The sequence below is a fragment of the Excalfactoria chinensis genome, chromosome 9 (genome assembly GCF_039878825.1).
Source record: "Excalfactoria chinensis isolate bCotChi1 chromosome 9, bCotChi1.hap2, whole genome shotgun sequence".
Lineage (NCBI taxonomy): Eukaryota > Metazoa > Chordata > Aves > Galliformes > Phasianidae > Excalfactoria > Excalfactoria chinensis.
The window spans coordinates 1302505-1321146 of record NC_092833.1 but is presented as its reverse complement, the minus strand read 5'-3'; the positions used below and the strand labels follow the sequence as shown (position 1 = coordinate 1321146).

The 18642-nt window shown below is 54.3% G+C and overlaps 1 protein-coding gene across 5 annotated transcripts; it reads right to left on the bottom strand.

Moving 5' to 3' along the window:
* Positions 1 to 773: 773 nt before the first annotated feature.
* Positions 774 to 17713, bottom strand: IGF2BP2 (insulin like growth factor 2 mRNA binding protein 2). Of its 5 annotated transcripts, XM_072344742.1 has the most exons (18): positions 17290 to 17712; positions 16732 to 16792; positions 13107 to 13155; positions 12740 to 12791; positions 12338 to 12401; positions 11428 to 11500; positions 11228 to 11295; positions 7490 to 7624; positions 7048 to 7170; positions 6678 to 6813; positions 6379 to 6507; positions 5128 to 5151; positions 3959 to 4027; positions 3626 to 3745; positions 3192 to 3266; positions 2922 to 3053; positions 2722 to 2835; positions 774 to 2499 (listed from the first exon to the last, which is right to left on the bottom strand). In XM_072344742.1, the coding sequence occupies exons 1-18, from the start codon at positions 17477 to 17479 to the stop codon at positions 2404 to 2406; spliced, it is 1710 nt and encodes a 569-aa protein (XP_072200843.1). In that variant the 5' UTR covers positions 17480 to 17712; the 3' UTR covers positions 774 to 2403. The 5 variants fall into 5 exon arrangements, with proteins under 5 accessions (XP_072200843.1, XP_072200841.1, XP_072200839.1 ...); XM_072344740.1 differs by having other exon boundaries at positions 6379 to 6504; positions 11228 to 11500; positions 17290 to 17713; XM_072344738.1 differs by having other exon boundaries at positions 11228 to 11500.
* Between the last annotated feature and the right edge of the window lie 929 nt (positions 17714 to 18642).

Sequence of the window (18642 nt, the reverse complement as noted above, 5' to 3'; positions counted from 1 at the left end):
CCTGTGAGTTGGGCTTTGTCTTTTTGACACCAGCCTTGCTGCCCAGGCACACACCTCCCACTAGCAGTAAATCACAGATGCACACAGCTCCCACTGATGCTTCTGCTCCCCATTTTCATACAAGGGGCAGCTTGAGCCCCATTTAGGGCCATTCCCCATTTGGTACTGACTGCATACCAATGCCCAGAGCCGGGCTGCTCTCTGCTCCTGAGAGCTGATACTTTTGCTTAGCAAGAGATATTGCCATGGCTGCATAAGCACAACTGGTGGTCCATCAGAAAACATGATGAAGCCTCATTTTGGCTTTGCCAACTGGAGAGGCATGGCGGTGGTTTCAGCGCAAAAAGAAGAGGCTTTAATGGTGGTGACATCTCTGGAAGTCTGTAAAACTGCTGCCACTGTCTGCAACCCCCTCCTCAAAAGACGAGCCAAAGAGCTCATCTGGGAGGTGAAATTTGGCCGTGGTGAGGCTGCTGCAGCCTGAGAGGGTGGGATGTGGGAGACTGGGCTTCAACCCGAGTCCATGGGGTCAACATCCAGCCCCAAAGCCAGCAGCAAAGACACTGCACAATGCAATGCAGGCTGACTGGGACAACACACCTCTTCCTTCAGCCATCAGGGCCTCCGTATTGCTGGCTTTACAACAAAACCCCCGAATCCCCAACTGCAGCCCTGCTGTCCAACCCTTCCCCACCCAGGGCCTGTGCGCCCACCCTTATGCTCAGCACAGCCATCACAGGGCACTGGAAAGAAAGCAACGCAGAGCAAGCTCAGGGCTCTTGTTAGCTGGATATATTTTGTGGGCATTTTTTCGTCATCGGCGGCTTTTCTCACAGAACACTTTGCAGCAGACAAAAACTGGCCTTGCAGTCTGTCGGTACATCGCTGGCACTCAGCTCAGCCTTCAGCACCTCGCCGGGCGCTTGGCCCTGGTCCTTCCTCTTGCCGGTTGGCTTTCATGGCCTTTTGGCTTTCATGGCCTTTTGGCTTTCCTGGCCTTATGCTCTATATTTTTTTGGCTTTTTTTTTTTACCTTTTGTGCTTTCTTAATCTCATCTGTTGAACGGTTCTCCAAGCTTTCTCCGAAGGAACGGCCAACGGGCTCTGGGCTAAACGCAGATTACAGAAGAGCTCTGGGACACGTTGGGCTGGTTTTCCTCCTCCCGCCTCGCAGCTGACTTTGGTCGAAAGAGTTTTCCAACTTTTGTTTTTATTACAAAAATAATAATAATTAAAAAAAAAAAAAAGCAGAAAAAAAAAGAAAAAAGAAAAAAGCTCCAACTCTCAGTTTTACAAGGCATACAAAAAAACCTCTCAAAGGGAAACACAAGCGCAAGGTGCTGAGGTACGAAAACCTGAGGTAGTTCTTTGTGTGTGTGTTGTGTTCTTGTAAAGACTCTTGCAAGGTCTTTGTTCTTTCTTCAAGCCCTGGGCCAACAACGCTTTGAAGGTATTTTTTCCCCTTCTTTCTCCCTCCGTTATGAACAAAAATAAAGCCCCCCAAAAAAGCAATTTATCCCCCAAAAGAGGGATGGAGGTGGAGGAGGGTGGTGGTGGGGGGGTTGTTCTCTGCGGGCTGGTTTTGGGGTGCTGAGGTTGAGCACAGCTTTGCCTGGCAGTGATGGAGACAAAGAGATGGATGGGGCTGGGGGGAGAGGGGGGCAGAATAGATGCAAAACCCAGTTATGGACTCTGTGAAGCAAAGAGGAAAGGGCGGGTGGAAGGGAGAGATTTCTCTGGTAGGAGACGGTATCCCTTCTGTTGGCTCATACAGGCAGTCCCTGCGGCACTGCTCTCACAGCCCTGCTCTCACAGCCCTTCAGAAGCCGCTCGTTAACACCTGTTTAATTGTTGTTGCTCTTGCTGGCAATCCTACAACTCTGCGCTATGATGCGTGAGAGAACCAGCCTAGAAAAGCCTGCTTTGACTAAAAAACAAACAGCCCAACCCCTCTGACAATTAAAAAAAAAAAAGAAAAATGATTAAAAAAATTCTTACAAAAAATTAAAAACCGGTGTTACGTTTTGTTATTGATATATTAATCCTAAAAGATACGACCCACACCGGGTGCCGGATGGGATCCTCCAGCCACACCTGGCCAGGGAATGGTTCCAAAATGGGGCATTTGGGGGGAAAATGATAGAAATGATTAGAAAAAAATAAAATAAACCACCAAAACTAAACAAACAAAACAAGAAAATCCCAAACCCCTCTGCCTATGTTAGTCCAACTCAAGGGATAGTGTCGGGTATCGAGTCAGGTGGAGGCTGTGGGATGGAGGGGCCGGGCGCTGCAGGGTGCAGGGGGCCGTCCCCACGCCATCCCCTCACCCCAGGGTGCTCTTTGGTTGTTCCCTGCCCACAGTGGCAGGGTTTACATTCATCAGCGTGCCGGGAGGGAGCCTCACTTGCTGTGCTGCGAGGCAGGGGCTCCCTGAGCGTGTTTCTGCTCCTGCTGCTTCACCTGCTGGACGATTTCCCTGATCTTGCGTTGTGCAGTCTGGGGAGAAAGTGAGAGGTGGCGTCAGGGGAGCACAGGGTGCCCACATGTGTGCTTTACCCGGCTGGAGCTCGTCTTTAATTTCAACACTTCCGCCACTGGGGAGAGCTGCTGAGACACTGATAGTGCCTCCCAGAGCCACCGGGGAAAGGATGCTCCATACGGTAGGCATCTGGAAGGCTGAACCTGGGGAGGCGAGAGAAGACACAGGAAAAGCCTCACCTGGCTGGCAAAGAAATGCCCGATGATCTTAACGATGACCTCCTCGTTCTCATCCGGGGTTTGGTCTCGGGGCACGATGACCTCCGCGCTCGTTAAGTTTTGCAGCTCATTCACCTGCAGCAGCAGAAGGCAGAGTCAGTCTGTGTTGCTGGGGTGGCCATACCCAGGAGGACCCAGCCCTGCTGCTGCGCCTGCCGTACCGTTTTGCCACCTTTGCCAATCACACGGCCAGCTGCAAACGAAGGCACCTTGATGTGGGCTTCAAGCTTCACCTCTTCTTTCGGGTTGAAGAAGTTCTCTTCTTTCAGCTTCCCAAATATTCGCCCCTGGGCCTGTGGGAGGATGGTGTGAAACACAGGAAAGCAGTAGCCCGCACCCCAGCACCAACAAGCAGAGCCCCCCAGGCCCAGCACAACAGGGACCCAGGGGATGCCCCTGAGTTGTGCTCCCATTCCCAGCACTGAGCACACCTTGAACTGCGCCTCAGGTGGCCCTGTGATGATGACCATCCGCTCAGTGGCATCAGGACCTTCTGCTGGGGCTATCTGTAAAATAGGGGAGGGGGACATAAGTGTGCGAGCAGGTTCTGCTTTGGAAAGACCCACCTGGGGGGTGCTTTCCCTGCACTCCATGGGGATGCCTGGGATTGCAGACACTACTTAAACCCCCATCCCCTCCAAGGAGGGGGTGATTCAGCTCCTTGGCACTTCTGGTGCACATCCAGCCATTGCCACCCACGTGTGCCTGGAGAACATCAGGGTGCTGCAGCATGCCCCAGGCATGGGGAGCCACACAGAGAGCTACAAGGATAGGACCACCACCCCACGGTGGGCACAACCTCTTTGGAGGAGCCCCTTCCCCCATCCCCATGGAGGAGAAAGCCGGATGTGAGGCCGCTGCTCACCTTGATGGAAGCCCCTGCGAAGCGTGCCAGCTGCTTGATGTGCTGCCCCTTCTTCCCAATGATGGCCCCCACTGCCTGCGTCGGGATGAACAAGTTCACAACCTCCTGCTCCGGGAGCTGCTGGAGAGAGCACAAAGATTTATCCTCAGCTCCCGTGTTTTTCCATTTGCCTCCCCTGATACTGAAGCTGGTTGGCATAAGACCCCCAAAACTGTCCCATCCAGAGCCTCCCAAGCAGCAGCACAGTGCTCTGTGGGGACAAGCGCTGCCCAAAGCCGCATCTCTGCCCCTGGGACAGCAAAGGGGGACCTGTGGGGATGTGGGAGCACTTACGGGGTGCTGATGTGGGAAGGCGCCAACTGGGGAGGCTCCATACAGCCCTGAGAGGTACGCCGAGGAGCTCTGCAAGGGGACAGGGAGAAAAGTCAGGGGTGTCCCCAAACCCCATGACAGGGACATGGGGATGTCCCTCAGTCTGCAAACCAACACCAAAACAATGCTGTGACCAACAGTGGTCCTTGGTGAAGATTGGGTTTCAATTGGATCTGTGACCATTTTATGTCACAGATTCATGACATGTTTCTCAGTGTCAGAGGAGATAAAGGTTATATCAAGCTTGCGCTCCAGCCACAGGCATCATCTCCCGCACTACAACACCCTGCCCAGCCCCAGGGGCACGAGGAGTTCAGCACTTCCCTATTTCCAACTCACACCATGAACCTCCTTCCTTGTGCTCCACACACTTCTCCAAAGCTCAGGACTTGAGCTCCAGCCACCACAATCACCACTCTGACACTGACATGGATGCAATATTAGGAACCATTTCATCTCAGAAAGAGCAGCGAGGTGCTGAACAGGGAGATGGGGGACTCAACATCCCTGCATGTGTTCAGAGCTGTGGAGATGTGGCACTGAGGGTCATGGGCAGCGGGCACAGTGGGGCGGGCTGGGGTTGGACCTGGGGATCTTGGGTATCTTTTCCAATTGTAATGACTTCTATGATTCCATGTGAAACAGGTTATATGGGGGCAACAAACTGCCTGGGAGCCAACTCCCTACTTAAGTGTTGGTTTGCTCTGGGAAATACATGGCTTTGGGTAAAGGAGCCCAGGAGCCTGCCTGGAAGGAGAACTGACAGCTGCTCCAGCCCATGAAGCAAGAAATGCTGCTGCCAAATTAGATGCTCCAACCTGCATTTCCCAAAGGCACCAATCTGTATTTCCCATCCTCTCCCAGGGATGCATGGACACACAGACTGACTAAGCACCCCATAGACATGAAGTGTGCTGAGACACCCCCCTGCTGCTCCAGAGGCTGAAAGCAGGAAAGAAACAAAGGGGTTCCCTTTGCTTTCAACCTGCTCCAATGCTCCTTAGCCCAGAATTCAGCAATGCCCAGGGGACAGGGACTCCTCTGGGTGTCACCAACACATGGCCACAAGCCCCAGGGTCACATTCAGCCACCTCTCTGCACCACAAGCCCAGCATGGGCTCAGCACTCACCGTTCTCCTCCTGCCACTCTGCTGCTGGCGTTGCCAGAAAAAGAAAACAGTACAAAAGTAAATGAACATGCAGCGAGGCATCTTCCCTGCACTTAAAGCATCTGAGCAAACACACAGAGAGAGATACAGACAGGGAGCTGGGCTGGCTTTGCAGGTTTGCACCCTACAGGTGCTGGGGGACAAGAGGATGTTCACCACTGCTACAGGGGCCTGGTGTCCTCCCTGCCCACCATCCTTGTGGGTTTTTGGCTTCCACATGTCCTGGTGTGTGTCTGTGCAGCTCAACAGGGACACATATAGATGTAACACTATAATGTGATGGGAAGTACAGCGATAATAGTGGGGTGGCAAAGTCTTTCGCTACAGTACATGAGGACAAGCCCAAACGCAGCAGCCATGGATGCAGAAATGAAGGACAGACGCTGCTTACCTTTAGAATGCCTCAGCTAGGCAGGGACCTCAAGAGAGATACCCCTGCCTCTGCTGCCAACCCCTAAACAAAGTGTGGGAAGGGCTGGATCCTGGCTGCACCCTTGCATTGCATGCAACTGAGCTCCCCTGGTGCTCAATCACTGCTTCAGGCTATGGCTTAGCATTTCTACTACAGTAGGCAATACAGCCCAGATACCTGAACTCATCTGGATACATCTCCTTCCTAAGGCTGTACCTGCATTTACCAGTTACAAGACCTCAGGAAAAGCCAGAAGGACCTGTGTCATGTCAACAAGAAATGCTCCTAGTGGTGTTTCTCTCTGAAGATACACCCTCAGTAAGCACAACCCTCTGAGTGTTAGGGCGAGCAGGAGTCACTACTGCTCCTCCCCATCCCAGCCATACTCAGCATGCTGGCAGCAATGCCCACAGATCCTGCCACAGTTCAGCCCCCCTCAGGAGGAGGTGTGCCCACATTTGCAGGGCACCACCTGGCTGTGACACACAGGATGTGGATAGTGTGGGTTAAAAGCACCTTCAAGACACGGCAAGTCCTAGGTAGAGGTGAGACTGAGCTCAGCACAACACCAGGACACAGCTCATCTACCCAGGGAGCGAAAGCCAAAGTGGGACAAGCCAAAGGCATTCACCATCCTCTCCACCTAGAGATAAGCATCTTCCCAAAGCAGCCAAGAGCTGGAGCTCTTGCTCAAGGCTCCCCAGGCCATGCCTCCCACAGCTACAGCATCAACCCAACCCCAAGAGCTATGAGGGCTCCCACAGAATGAATCTCCACACCCCAAATTCTCATGCACTTACTGTAAAAGGGTGGTAAGGGGTGGCTGCAGCAGCACCTCGAGCCCCGGCTGAGGATGGGAGCATGGACAGCCCTGTCGAGAAGATCCCCAAAGCGCTAAGGTTCAGTCCTGGGATCAGGTTGGCCTGCTGCTAGAAAAGTAAAGACACATAGAAATGGGCAAATGGTTGAGTGGGCTTTTGAGGCTTTTAACCAATAGCAAAGCCCTGCCCATAACAGATTGTCCCCCACAGCTCCATTTGTTTTCTGGTTGCCTCAGCAGTGGCTCTGAAGCAGTCAGAGGGGTGGGCTGGGAACTTACACTGACGGCCACAATGTCATTCTCATAGGCCTCTCGCAGCTTCTTCATGATCTCCACTTCAGCATTGGAGCAAGCCTCTGTGCTGCCCTTCACCGTGATGGTCCTCTCAGGGTTATAAATAGTTAAATCCTGCAAACTAGCCCACATTCAGACAGAACAGGAGATGCTGTTACATTTCATGCCAAAAAAGAAAGGAAAACTTCCAAAGCAGAAAATAGGGATCACCCTCTGGACAGCACAGGACTAGGTGCGATGCTCCTCCCCACCACCCCCATGGATCCCTGACAAGGAATGTACATGGGAGGACGTAGCTGTGGGGTTCAATGGTGTGTTGGACGTGGGGAACCACCCGGCATTACCCAGCACTTACGGTGAGATGGTGATCTTTGTGCCGGTGTCCTGCTCAATCTTCTTGAGGTTGCGGCCCTCCTTGCCAATCAGCCTCCCCACCAGGCTGTTATGTGCTAAGATTTTCAAGGGGATCTCTTCTGCTCTAAAACATGGAAGAAAAACAAAATCTCATGGCCCAGTTGGCCCAGAGACCATTCTCCAGCAAAGGGCAGCAGCAACCTGTGGAAGGAACAGATCACTGCATCTCCTCAGCTTCTGGGGAACAGGAGTTTGGGGGCTTCTCAAACCTAATGGCACTTCTGTGTTTCACATGGTTTGGAATAGCAGACTTGTTTCAACTGGAAGGGTTTTGCTCTCCAAGTTCACCTACACACACCCTCTAGAGCCACCTGAGCTTCTGGACCCCACGACATCGCCCACCAAACCCACTGACATGACGTGACTCAGACAGGGGCACTTACGATTTGGTTTCATCAGCTTCCTTCTGCATGATATCAAGAATCATGCGGCACGCCTCGGAGCAGCCCTCTGGTGTGGCATGGATGGTGATGGGCTTCTCAGCAGCACCAGCATTCTCCTTCCGATGGATGTCAACCCTACAGTGAAACAACCAGCAGAGAGAAGGCCCTGAGACGAGGCTGGTGTTGCAAGAAGGTACCTGAGAGTATAGTATTCAGCTTGCTAAACACAAACAGGCTCATATCAACATCTGATCCGTCTTTGGGCAAAGCTGATGTACATCTACTGCCCCTTGGAAGCAGCGTTTTGCTTCCACTGATTAGATTGCATCTGGCCTGCATGTGCCTCTGCCATCTGCCTGGGAACGGCGGGACGTCAACCCCCATCCAACAACGCACCGAGATGGGGCTGAACAGATCTCTGCTGGACACAGCCCTCAGCAGCCAGCTCTGACCCTGCGGCTCATCCTGCTGGAGCAGGGATCGGCTCAGAGCCCTCCAGCCAACCTCAATCTCTTTGCACAACACCTGAGGCCGTGCAGTACCGCCACGGCCTCCAAGATGGAGGGACGACTTACCCGTGGTTTCCAGGGCCTGGAGTCACACACGCACGTTAACAACAGCTCTTGTACTCACGCCCTTCCATGTGAGACCAGAAAGCTTTCCCCTGCACACTGGCCGAGCCTGTGCTCTTATCTCCTCGCTCCTCCCTCGGCAGGTGGCAGGAAGGAGGCACGGGCCTCACCGTGCCTGGCAAGGGCCCTGAGAGAGAGGAGAGAGGAAAGCAGGGTAGGAGATTCCCGGGCACGAACCACACATCTCGAAGAACAGCTTTCCTCCTTTTCCAACGCATCGTTGTCCCCCCAGAGGGCAACTCGGTGCAGCCATCTTGCTGGCTGTGAGGCCACCATCTTGCAGCCAGCCTTGACCTCCTTGGAAGGTGCCGTACTTGCTGTTAAGCAAATGTCACCAGCATCACATGTTGAGCTCCATCGGAAAAGCCAAGTTCTTGCTTTTCTATGAGGTCCATGTCCCAAACAGGACTGTTTGTGGGTGCCGCAGGGTAAGCAAGGCCAAGTGTTGTAGTGTGAAGAGTGTCCCCCAGCACAGTGCCTGGTTGATGGGGGGTCACGGCAGGTTTACATGGGTCATCTCCTCCAGGAGCCCACCAACCTGCACACAGGACCACGAAGGCTTCATCTATAGGGAGGGGAAGCAGCTGGGCAAGCCTTCCCTGAGCTAAAGGTCTGGACTACAGCAGCTTTGGAACGAACCTGAGGGTGCTCTCAGCCAAGCACTGAAGTGGAAAAGCAGAGTCTGGTGGCTTGGCAGACTGTGTTGCTTCAGCGTATCTCCTATAGCTCTGGCTAGAACTGCTCAGGGAGGACACAGGTCCTGCTTGGACCGTACACAAAGAAGCACTGGTTGATTTCATCTCTGCTTCAGTTATGTCTATGGCACACAGTGACCAAGCTGCTCGCTGTCACTCACATGAGACACCTTCCAAGCTGCTCCAGGCTGTGGAGCTCCATCAGGTTGACTTGGAGAACTTGTTCCTTCAGAGGCCCGAGGCAGTGCTCAGCAAGCATGGGGACGTCCCCTGCCATCCTGTGACACAGTTGGGGTAGCAAAAGGATCACGAAGTGATACCAGAAGGGGTAACAGGTCTGTACTTCAGCATGGTGGTGCTGTGTTACACCAGCTTGGTGTGACTGCTGGGGGGATACAAGGAAGAACCTGTGGCCACTGCAAAGAGAATGGAGCTGGGCACCTTCTTGACCTCACAGGCCACTGAGGCTGGTGGAGATGGGGCACGTGGCTGTGCCCTGGTCTCAAAGCAGAGCTGAGAGCCACGAATGAGCTGAGTGGAGGCTCCAAAACAATGAGAATCCAAGAGAAACATAGGCCAGATTTCCTGCCTGCCTACAATCCATCCCAAATGTTGATGAGTGAGGATGAGCCGAGAGGAGATGGGACACCAGGAACAGGCTGCTGCATCCAGGTATGTCCTCCCCATACAGCCAGAGCGCTCCGGGCATCCCAGCACAACCCAGTACTGACCGTGCACAGGTCAAGTCCAGTGGGAGGATGGAGAAGGGGATGGCCATGGAAGAGAATGATTCACCCTGGGGTTGGTTTTGTCCCCTGAGCTCAGGAAGCATCTCTGGCCACTGCTAAGCATGGAAGCAAGCATGAGAAGCCTACAACTTTGCAGTAGAAACTGCCCACACAGCAGCAAACATCTTGGGGCAGAAATCAGGGCTTGCAGAGGAAAACTTTCCAGTCTCAGGTGGCAAGGGTGAGGGCACACCCACTGCTAAACACACTCAGGGACTCACCTGGAGAAGAAGGGCTGTGATGAGCCAAAATGCAGCACACGTTGCAGCTGGGAGGGCAGCAGGTGCCTTCACAGCTACGAGGTGGCCATGCTTCCCTCCTTATGGTGCTGCCCCCTCTCCATACAAACCTCTTTTTGTCCACCAGAACAACTCTAAAAACCAGCGCCCATGAGCTCTGGGAGCAGGGGATGGTGGCAAACAAGATGAGCAGAGCTCAAGCTCTAAGTTCAGCCCAAGGGACACATGCACACAGACCTTCAAACATTTCTCTTACCCAGGCTGGAGGTTAACTTTTCATACCAGAATGGGCAGGATGGGCACCAGTCTTTGCCTACTGCTGGCAGGAGTGAGCACCAGCAAAAAGAGCATCCTCCTGAGCTATGGCAAGCACTACACCACTCTGCTCTGCAGACCACGAGGCCACAAACACAGGAGAACATATTACAGAGATCTGCAGCGGTCAGCACGTTTCAGAGACAGCTGAGCACCAGCTGGTGTCGGAAGGAATTCAGCTCAAGCAGATGCACTATTAAGGTTTAAATAATTTCCTCTAAAAGCTTCTCTGAGAAATAGGGTGCTCTGGAGGATGTTCTGATACAGGAGGCTCATATCCTGTGGGATCAACGGGTTCAGGATGATGAACATGGGAGAAGACAGCTTTGGGTGAAACACAAACAAATCTGGGCAGAAACAAAGCGTGCAGGAAAACCATGCAATCAATGTAAACATCGACATGAGAAACATGGGAAACTTCAACAAGACAGTTCTTCTGTTGCTTTCCCTTTTTCTTCAAAAGCAAAAATACCAGATTGCAGGGGAAAAAAAAAGACTTCAATTGCTACAAAAAGCCCAACCTTCACGCAACACTTGTGCATCACCCCATTTACCCCTATCTGACACCTCTTATCATTACAGAGCACCAATAAGGAGCAAATCCCCTGAGCACAGACAGTCACCAACTCTCAGATCCCCATTTTATCCCCAGATTTGCCTATTTTCTCCCAGTGCTCAGCCTAAACCATATTCTCAGAGTGAGAGTTCTGTGACCCAAGTGATGCTGGCTGGCTGACTGCAGTGAGCGCATCCATATTGGGGCTGCACTGGAGCTGGCAGTGCTCTCCTGCTTTGTAAAGCACCAAGCTTTGAAATCTCCATTTTTGTCTATTTATAGTACAAGCTCCCCTCTGAGAGCCCTGCTGGAAGCAGACTCCCCCCGGGCCAGCAAGGATGTATCTGGGGTGTGGGGTTGATCTGGCCGACCCCATGGGACTCCATGACAATGGGACAGGCTCACTGCCCTCCGTTGAAGCTACACCCCAAAAATACAACATTTGCCAACAGTCAAAAGCAAGGGAACCTACAGAGTCCTGTGGAAGGAAAGAAAACAATTTGAGGTACTTACTTGGACTGGGTTTGCTTAGTTAGGTTCTTTATGGTCAAGCCCTCCTTTCCTATGATCGCACCAACAAACTGCGTGGGCACCAGCATCCGCAGTGGGAAATCGAGCTGTTTGGGCTGCGAGGAGCCCCCCGGGGAGGAGCCCTGCTCCCTGGCAGCGTGGCCCCCGCGGCGGGATCGCTGTGGGGGCGGAGGGGAGCTCACCTCTTCATCCGGGATGTAGGAAACCTTGAAGGAATAGCTCTCAAGCTCATGGCCGCTGAGTTTCTCAATTGCTCTGCAAGGCAGAGAAGGAAGGGGATGGTGAAAGGGATGCCTTCTATAAGTCAGTCAGATGCTTCCCATGACTCCAGGGAGCAGAAGTGGAGCTTTTGCCAGCTTGGGTCTCCAACTTGACTTTGTCCCCAGATGCCGAGAGGTACATGTAGGACTCCCACCACCACTGTGGTTCTTCAGCACCTCTCCCCACCTTCCTCTCAGTGTTCCTCCTTCCCAGCAGCTGAGGCTGGTTGTACTGGTGGTAACACAGCTCATTCCCAGTTCAGGTCTAGACTTCCAAGCTGGGAAGAGAGTTCCTTGAGCTGATACCCACAGAGACCTGTAGGGTTGTAGGAAAGACAGGGTGTGGAGGGCACTGCAAGTGGACGCAGCTGAGCACTGCCTGGGGACAGGAGAAGGCACAGAGGGGACAAGCACAGGGCCATGGGGCAGCCCTGAAGGTATATGAAGATCTATGAGATGAAAAACAACCCAAGGAGGCTGAGGGCTTGGAAAATGTAACTGGGCTTTGCTGTGAGAATTCACATGGTTGTCTGAAGATCTGTCTTGCCTGGAAGGTCTTCAGTGAGGGCAATGGGGCTGGTATCTCAGATCTCCCCTCCCTTGATGCTGCAGGGCTACCGCTCTCCATGGGAAGTGCCACAGCAATGAGGACAAAACCTGTCCCCCTCACATGGAGATGCACCAGCCTCCACCAGCTCTATGGCTCATGGATAGAAACAAACGTGGCTGATGGGGCAAACCCCTGCCCACGCACGGTGCTTCACCACGTTCCCAGGACACAAAGAAAACACAGACAAAAGAAAAAAAGAAAAAAAAAAAAGAAGCCACTTACACTTTTGCTTCTTCTTTCGTTGCATATGTGACGTTGACAACTGCAGTTTCTGTGTCTGTGTTAACTGGGGGAAAAGCAAGACAGGGAGTGTCAGTGCATAGCAAGAGATGGCCAGCACCAGCAGCCCATCCCTTGGTACCCTATGACTGCAGCAGAAGGCAAACCATCTCTCAGTCACTGGGAAAACCACATTTACATTTGCTAAGAGGCGGCTCTTCCAGCATGGGCTGTGCTTGGGGTCAGCACTGGGGCTTTTGCACAGATGGGGACCATGCTAAGAAGAAAACCATGGAATCAGAGTACCCTGAAAGGCACCAAAGGGGATCAACGAGCCCAGCTCCTGGCTCCACACAGGACCATCCAAAATCCAAACCCTATGGACAGAACCTGAAAACACCTTACCTTGCTCTACATTCTCCACTGTCCCATACTGAGCCAAGAGGCCATCCAGCACCTGGGGAGAGAGCAGCGAGTGGGAAGAGTGGGGCAGGAACCAGTTAGGCTCAGATCCTGCCTCACCCCCCACCTCCTCCCAAAGTCAGTTTCAGGATGAGCCATTTTTGGGGGGACTCCTCTGCTCCTCAGAGCTGTTTCTAAGCCACCTCCACCCAAAAGCTCCACCACCTTCACCCAAACAAACCCCATCACTCCGGAGTGACCACAGGAGGGAGCCCAGCCCTTCCCACCTCCCAGCTGGGATTACTGGAAGGTAAATGGAAGACCACATGGGTGCTTTGAGGGGGCACAGAGCGAGCGTGGCACTTCTCACCTCCCACTGCAGGTGCGGGGGGATGTTTCGGATCTGGATCTTTCTGCTCCTGCAAAGAGAAAGCCCTGAGTTGTGGTGGCGGGTAGGCAGCCATAACGGGGGCTTTCTGGGAAGGAGACAGCAACAGCCCACTAAAGCACCTCGCTGTCCAGAGAGCCCTGGGGAACAGCCCCAAGTCCAGCCCCGGCCACCTCCTGCCAGGCCTGAAGCCATCTCAGGAAAGCTCCATCCCCACAGAGACGATGTGTTTCCAAGGAAACCTCTCGGCACAGCCTCCGCGCACCACAGCAGTGCAGGATGCAGGCACACACCTGCCTGTGCAGCCCAGGTGCTGTTGCCACACAGCCCTGCATCCCTGCACTTCTCCCTTTGGGTCACCTGCACCTCAAAGTGTTTTAACAGGCGTTCTTTTTTCCCCTTTTTGCTGCCTTTTTCAGCTCAGAGAACCTCACAGAGCCGCCTTTCCCTGTGGCTGCATGAGTGCTCAGGCCGGTGCAGGGAATCCATAGCCTGCTCTGGGGACTCACCAGCAGCCAGAGGTTTTTCAAAGCTTTGCCCTTGCTCCAGGTGGAGGCGTGCTGGGGATGCAGTGCTTTAGGTCACTGTTCCCAAAATACTTCTGCAAAACACCATTAATATACAGCCTCTTTTGGTGACCCTCTTTACATTGCAGGTTCCTCCAAAGGAGGCTCTGCCAATAGGAGAAATGGAGCACTGAAAGATATGGGGAAGCCAGAGTCAAAGAACACACCATCTGCTGCAGCATTACCAAACCCTGATCCCTCAAGTGGCCATAGACTCCTGTCCCAGCTGTCACCAGGGGGATTTCAGGGTTGGGTGCACAGCTGCAAGATCCTTCCATGGCAAGGAGAAAGATTCATCCCACCACATCCTCTTCATCCCACCCATCCTATCCTTCCCCAATCCACCCATCTCGCTTCATCCCACTCTACCCCATCTCATCACACTCATCTTGTTCCACATTATCCCACCTAATTCCACTTTACCCCACACATTCCATCTCACCCCACCCATCCTGTCTCAATCACCCCATCCCACTGCACTCATCCTGTCCCACAGCATCCCACCCGCCCCACCACACCTCAACTCATCTCATCCTGATTCATCCCACCCACAGAATCAGACTTGCAGAGGTTGGAAGGGACCTCTGGAGAACATACAGTGCAACCCCCTGCTAAAACAGGATCCCTACAGTAAATTACAGCCCACCCCACCCCATCCCAGTATTACTTCCACTTAGTCTGTACATCAGACCTCTGCTTGAAGCAGTGCTGGATCATGATAGCCACTGCTACAGATCAGAGGGTTAATTAATTAATAATCATCATTATTTGTATTAATTCCCATCTCTGGGAGCACCTCAGGCTAATTTAAGCCCCCTCAAACTCTAACAGCAGACCTCACGATGAATACACCTGCACCCCTCCTGCTTTGCAGTAGGCTGGGAGGAACCAATTACAATAATAGCCATCATCACTAACGATGGTTTAAGGACAAGCACCTGACAAGCACTGCCAGCCCCACAGCAGCGAGCTACTACCCTCAGCTTGGGGGAACGGGTAAATCCTTTGCACGGGCACACAAGCAAAGCCTGCTTGTTTGCCACAGCTTTGCTCAAACAAATCACAAACACATGAGGAGAAATAAAAAACAACCAACCAAGCAAGCGCTGGCAACAGGAACCAAAGCCACGGGCACTCAGGGTGACACCCACCTGCACTGACCCCAGATGCTGAGGTCTGCAGGTTCCCCCCTCCTGCTTTGGGGTTCCCATTTGGATACGAGGTTTGCATGGGGAGGGGCATCACTGCACTGCCCCACATCCACCAGCACAGTGCCCGGGGCTGCTCCCGATGCTCTGAAGGCATTAAGGTCCCCCCTGCACATGTGACAGCACAGCCCTGGGGACGCATAAGCGTGGGGCTGAGCGCTGCTGTGTCCATCTGCCACGGTTTTTCCAGATTAAAAAGGGGGGGGAGAAGGGGGAGGAGGAAAAAGAAAACAAACACACACCCTCCATGTTATCCCTTTCCTCCACAGTGTTTTTTCCCAGCCCCAGCGGTGGCCACATGCTGTGCCTTGGGGAGGGACAGTGGCACTGGAAGCAGAGCCCACAGGTACAACATGGGGCTTTGCAATCTAAGTCCTGCACCACCAAAAAGACTGAATACCGCACAAGAGCAATGCACCAGGATCGGCGTGTGGGTCCCCACTGCAGCATCACCTCCCACTGATTCGCTCTGAATTCCGTTCTGAACCCGGAGCAAAGCTATTGGTGGCCAAATGAGCTGAAAATCTTGCTTTTTTTCTGCCCTGGATTTATGGTTGGCAGCACACTGTCCTGCTCTCAGCACGTGTGTAGTGCTGCTCGAGGCTCTGCCCGCAAAGCTCTGCCCCAAAGGAACACCGCAGCCACTGCCAAGCTGTGACAGTGGTAATATGGGGCTGGGGGCATGGAGCACCGAGCTCTGCCCTGCGCCAGTGAGAAGAAATAATCCACCTTCCAAAAGGTGCTGCAGCTCAGAAAGGATGGAAAAATAAAGTAACATAAAATGGATTCAAATGGAATGAAAGATCAGGGATGCTCAAGGGATCCCAGCGACCCCCAGCATGGAGCCCCCCCCCACCCTTTAAAAACAGTTCAGTTGGTGGGGGCAGAAAAGGAAAGGCTCCCCAGCCTGCAGTGGGAGCTGCAGTGGGGCTGTGCCCCCACACAGAGCACTGGGACACAGGCTGTGCTGTGGTGCCCAGGCTGGACTCCGGGTGTTTTACTATCATCGACATCATTATCATTGCTATCATTACTATTAATATCACAATTATTAACGCTGTCACTATAATCCTGTTCTTTCCCATCTCCCCCCCATTAGCGGGATGCTCAGCCCACCCTTAGGGGCACACCAACAGCGCACCCCGACGGTGCCGGTAAGCAGAGCTGCATTACCCTGCAGAAACCAAATCGCACCTCGCGTTCCCAAATACTCCCCCAAAAAGAAAACAAAAAGTTTTGTAACACACCATTTAACCCGCTGACACTCAGCACAGACGCACACAAACCCATCCCGACGGCACAACCACCGATTTGCAACTCGCAAACCACGAACTGAGGTATAGGGAGGTGCGGATGCGACAGCGAGCACCCATCGCCGCGTCTCGCCCCCGGAGTGCCGCTGCCCCCCGAGCCCACGGCACAAACCAGGCAGGCACAACCCACGCAGGCACACGCGAGGCTCAGCCTGCAGCCCTCGCTTCGCACGTCGGGTGGGGAAAACGTGGCTTGGAGCCGCGATGCTGCGATGCCGCGCCGCGCTCCGGGACACACGGCGCTCGCTTTCGGGCTCGTTAGGGGAGCGGAGCGCTGCGGCCCACCCGGGGCAGGAGAGATGTTCCCCGCGGGTGGAACGTGGGGAGAACGACGGGGACACCCCCACCCCGCTCCCGCGTGCTGCTGCCCGAACCGTCCTTCCCCCGCTCCCTCCTCCCAGCGCGGCGCTTCGCGGAGCGAAAGTAAAAGCGGGCGCCGCTCCCGCGCCCCCCCCACGCGTGTGCGCGTGTGTGCATATGCACGGCCCCGCGCCCCCTCTCCCCGCAGCTCCTCGCTCACCTGAGCTTTTTGGGCACGGAGTAATCCACCTCCAGCACTTTGCCGTGCAGCTCCGCTTTACCTGCGGGGAAAACGCGCTCAGCACCTCGCCTCCGCCGCACCCCCCGACCCCTCGCCCCGGGCCGCCCCCAGGCGAAGCCTTTCCCTGGGCACCCCTTCGCCGCTTATCCCCCATCCCCAGTTCATCCCCCCCACCCCGCGGAACGCGGCCCCACGGCGCTGCTTTCCCCCCCCTACGCCCGCGGCCGCCTCGCCGCGCCGCCCCCCCCCCCCCTGCCGCCCCTTCGGCCGCCTCCCGCTCCGCGCCCCCGGCGAGTTGGGGCAGCGCACCTCGTAAAATGGTGCTCGGGGCCGGGGGGGTGCCGGGGGGGCGGCCGGCTCCGGGCTCCGTCGTTCGGTCGCCCCTCAATAAAATCGAAGAAAAAAATCAGCGAAAAATTCGTAGGGGCCGGAGAAACCGGGTGGGGGGGAGCGGGGAGGAGAGGGGCGGCCCGGGGGGGGACCGGGAGCCCGAACGGGGAACGGGGGGTGGGATGGGGGCCGCGCGGGGCTGCTCACCCGAGAGGGTCTCGATGGCGCGGATGGCCCAGTTCTGGTCCGGGTAATCCACGAAGGCGTAGCCGGACTTGAGCAGGACCTGGCCGGCCAGGGGCAGCTTCCTGTCGCCGAAGAGCTGCCGGAGGTCGTCGGCGGTGGCGGCGGGGCTGAGGTTGCCGATGTAGAGCTTGTTCATCCTCCGGCGCTTCATGGGGAGCCCCGCGGCTCCTCCCGCCCCGGCGGCCGGAGATGAGCGTCGGGCACGGCACGGCGCTGCGCCACCCGCCCGGCCGAGCCCGCGGCAGCCCTGCAACAGCGCCCCGCCGCCGGGCAGCGGGCGGAGCCGCGCCGAGCCGAGCCGAGCCCGGCCCGAGCCGCCTCCCCAGCAGCGCGGCGAACCCCGGCGCTGCCCCGCCGCCCCCAGACCCACAGCCGCACGTGGAGCCTCGGCCCCCCCGGCGGGGATGGGCCGTGCTGTCCCCGCCTCGGGGAGGGAGCGGGCAGGGGATGAGTGCGGGGATGGGGAGCGGGGGAGATAGAGGGAAAGTGGGGAGCTGGGAGAGAGGGGAGGTGGAATGGAAGGGGGAGACAGAGGTGGGGGGGGGGGGGGGGGGGAAGAAAGAAAAGGGGAAAAATAGGAAAAGATGGAAAGAAATAAAGGAAAAGGGACAGCAAAAAGGAAAAGGGAAGGAAAAGGAAAACAGGGAAAGAAAAAGGAAAGGGAAAGGTGAAAGAGAAGAGGGAGTAATAAAGAGAGAAGGGAAATATATTGGAAAGGGAAAGAAAAATGGAAGGGCAAGAGAAAAATGGGAAATGAGAAGAAAAGGGGGAAAAGTGGAAGAAAAAACAGAAGAGGAAAGGGAAAGAAAACGGTGGACAGAGAACAGAATGAAGAATGAAAAGAAAGGTACAAGGAAATAAGGGAGAGGTACGTTGGAAGGGAAAGGGAAAAAGGATAAGGAAAGGGAAAAAAGTGTAAGTGAGAAGAGGGAAAGGGAGAAGGGATGGAAGGAAGAAAGGGAGATTTATAAGGGGAAAGGGAAGGAAAAGAAGAAAAGGGAAAAGAAGAAAGGATGGAAAGGGAAAAGAAGAGAGGCAAATTGAGAAGGGAAAAAGGGAACAGAAAAAAGGGAAAGGGGAGAGGAAAAGGAGAAATGAAAAGGAAGGAAAAGAGGTGGAAAAGGGAAGGAAAAAATGAAAGGGGGCAGAGAAAGGGATGGAAAAGATGAATTGAAATGGAAAAAGGAAGATGAAAGAAGGAAAAGTAAATAATGAAGAAAAGCAAAAAGGGAAATTAAAGTGAAAGTAAAGGTTAAAAAAATATAGAAGAAAAGGGGAAAAAGGATTGATTAAAAGGGAAAACAAATGGGAAAA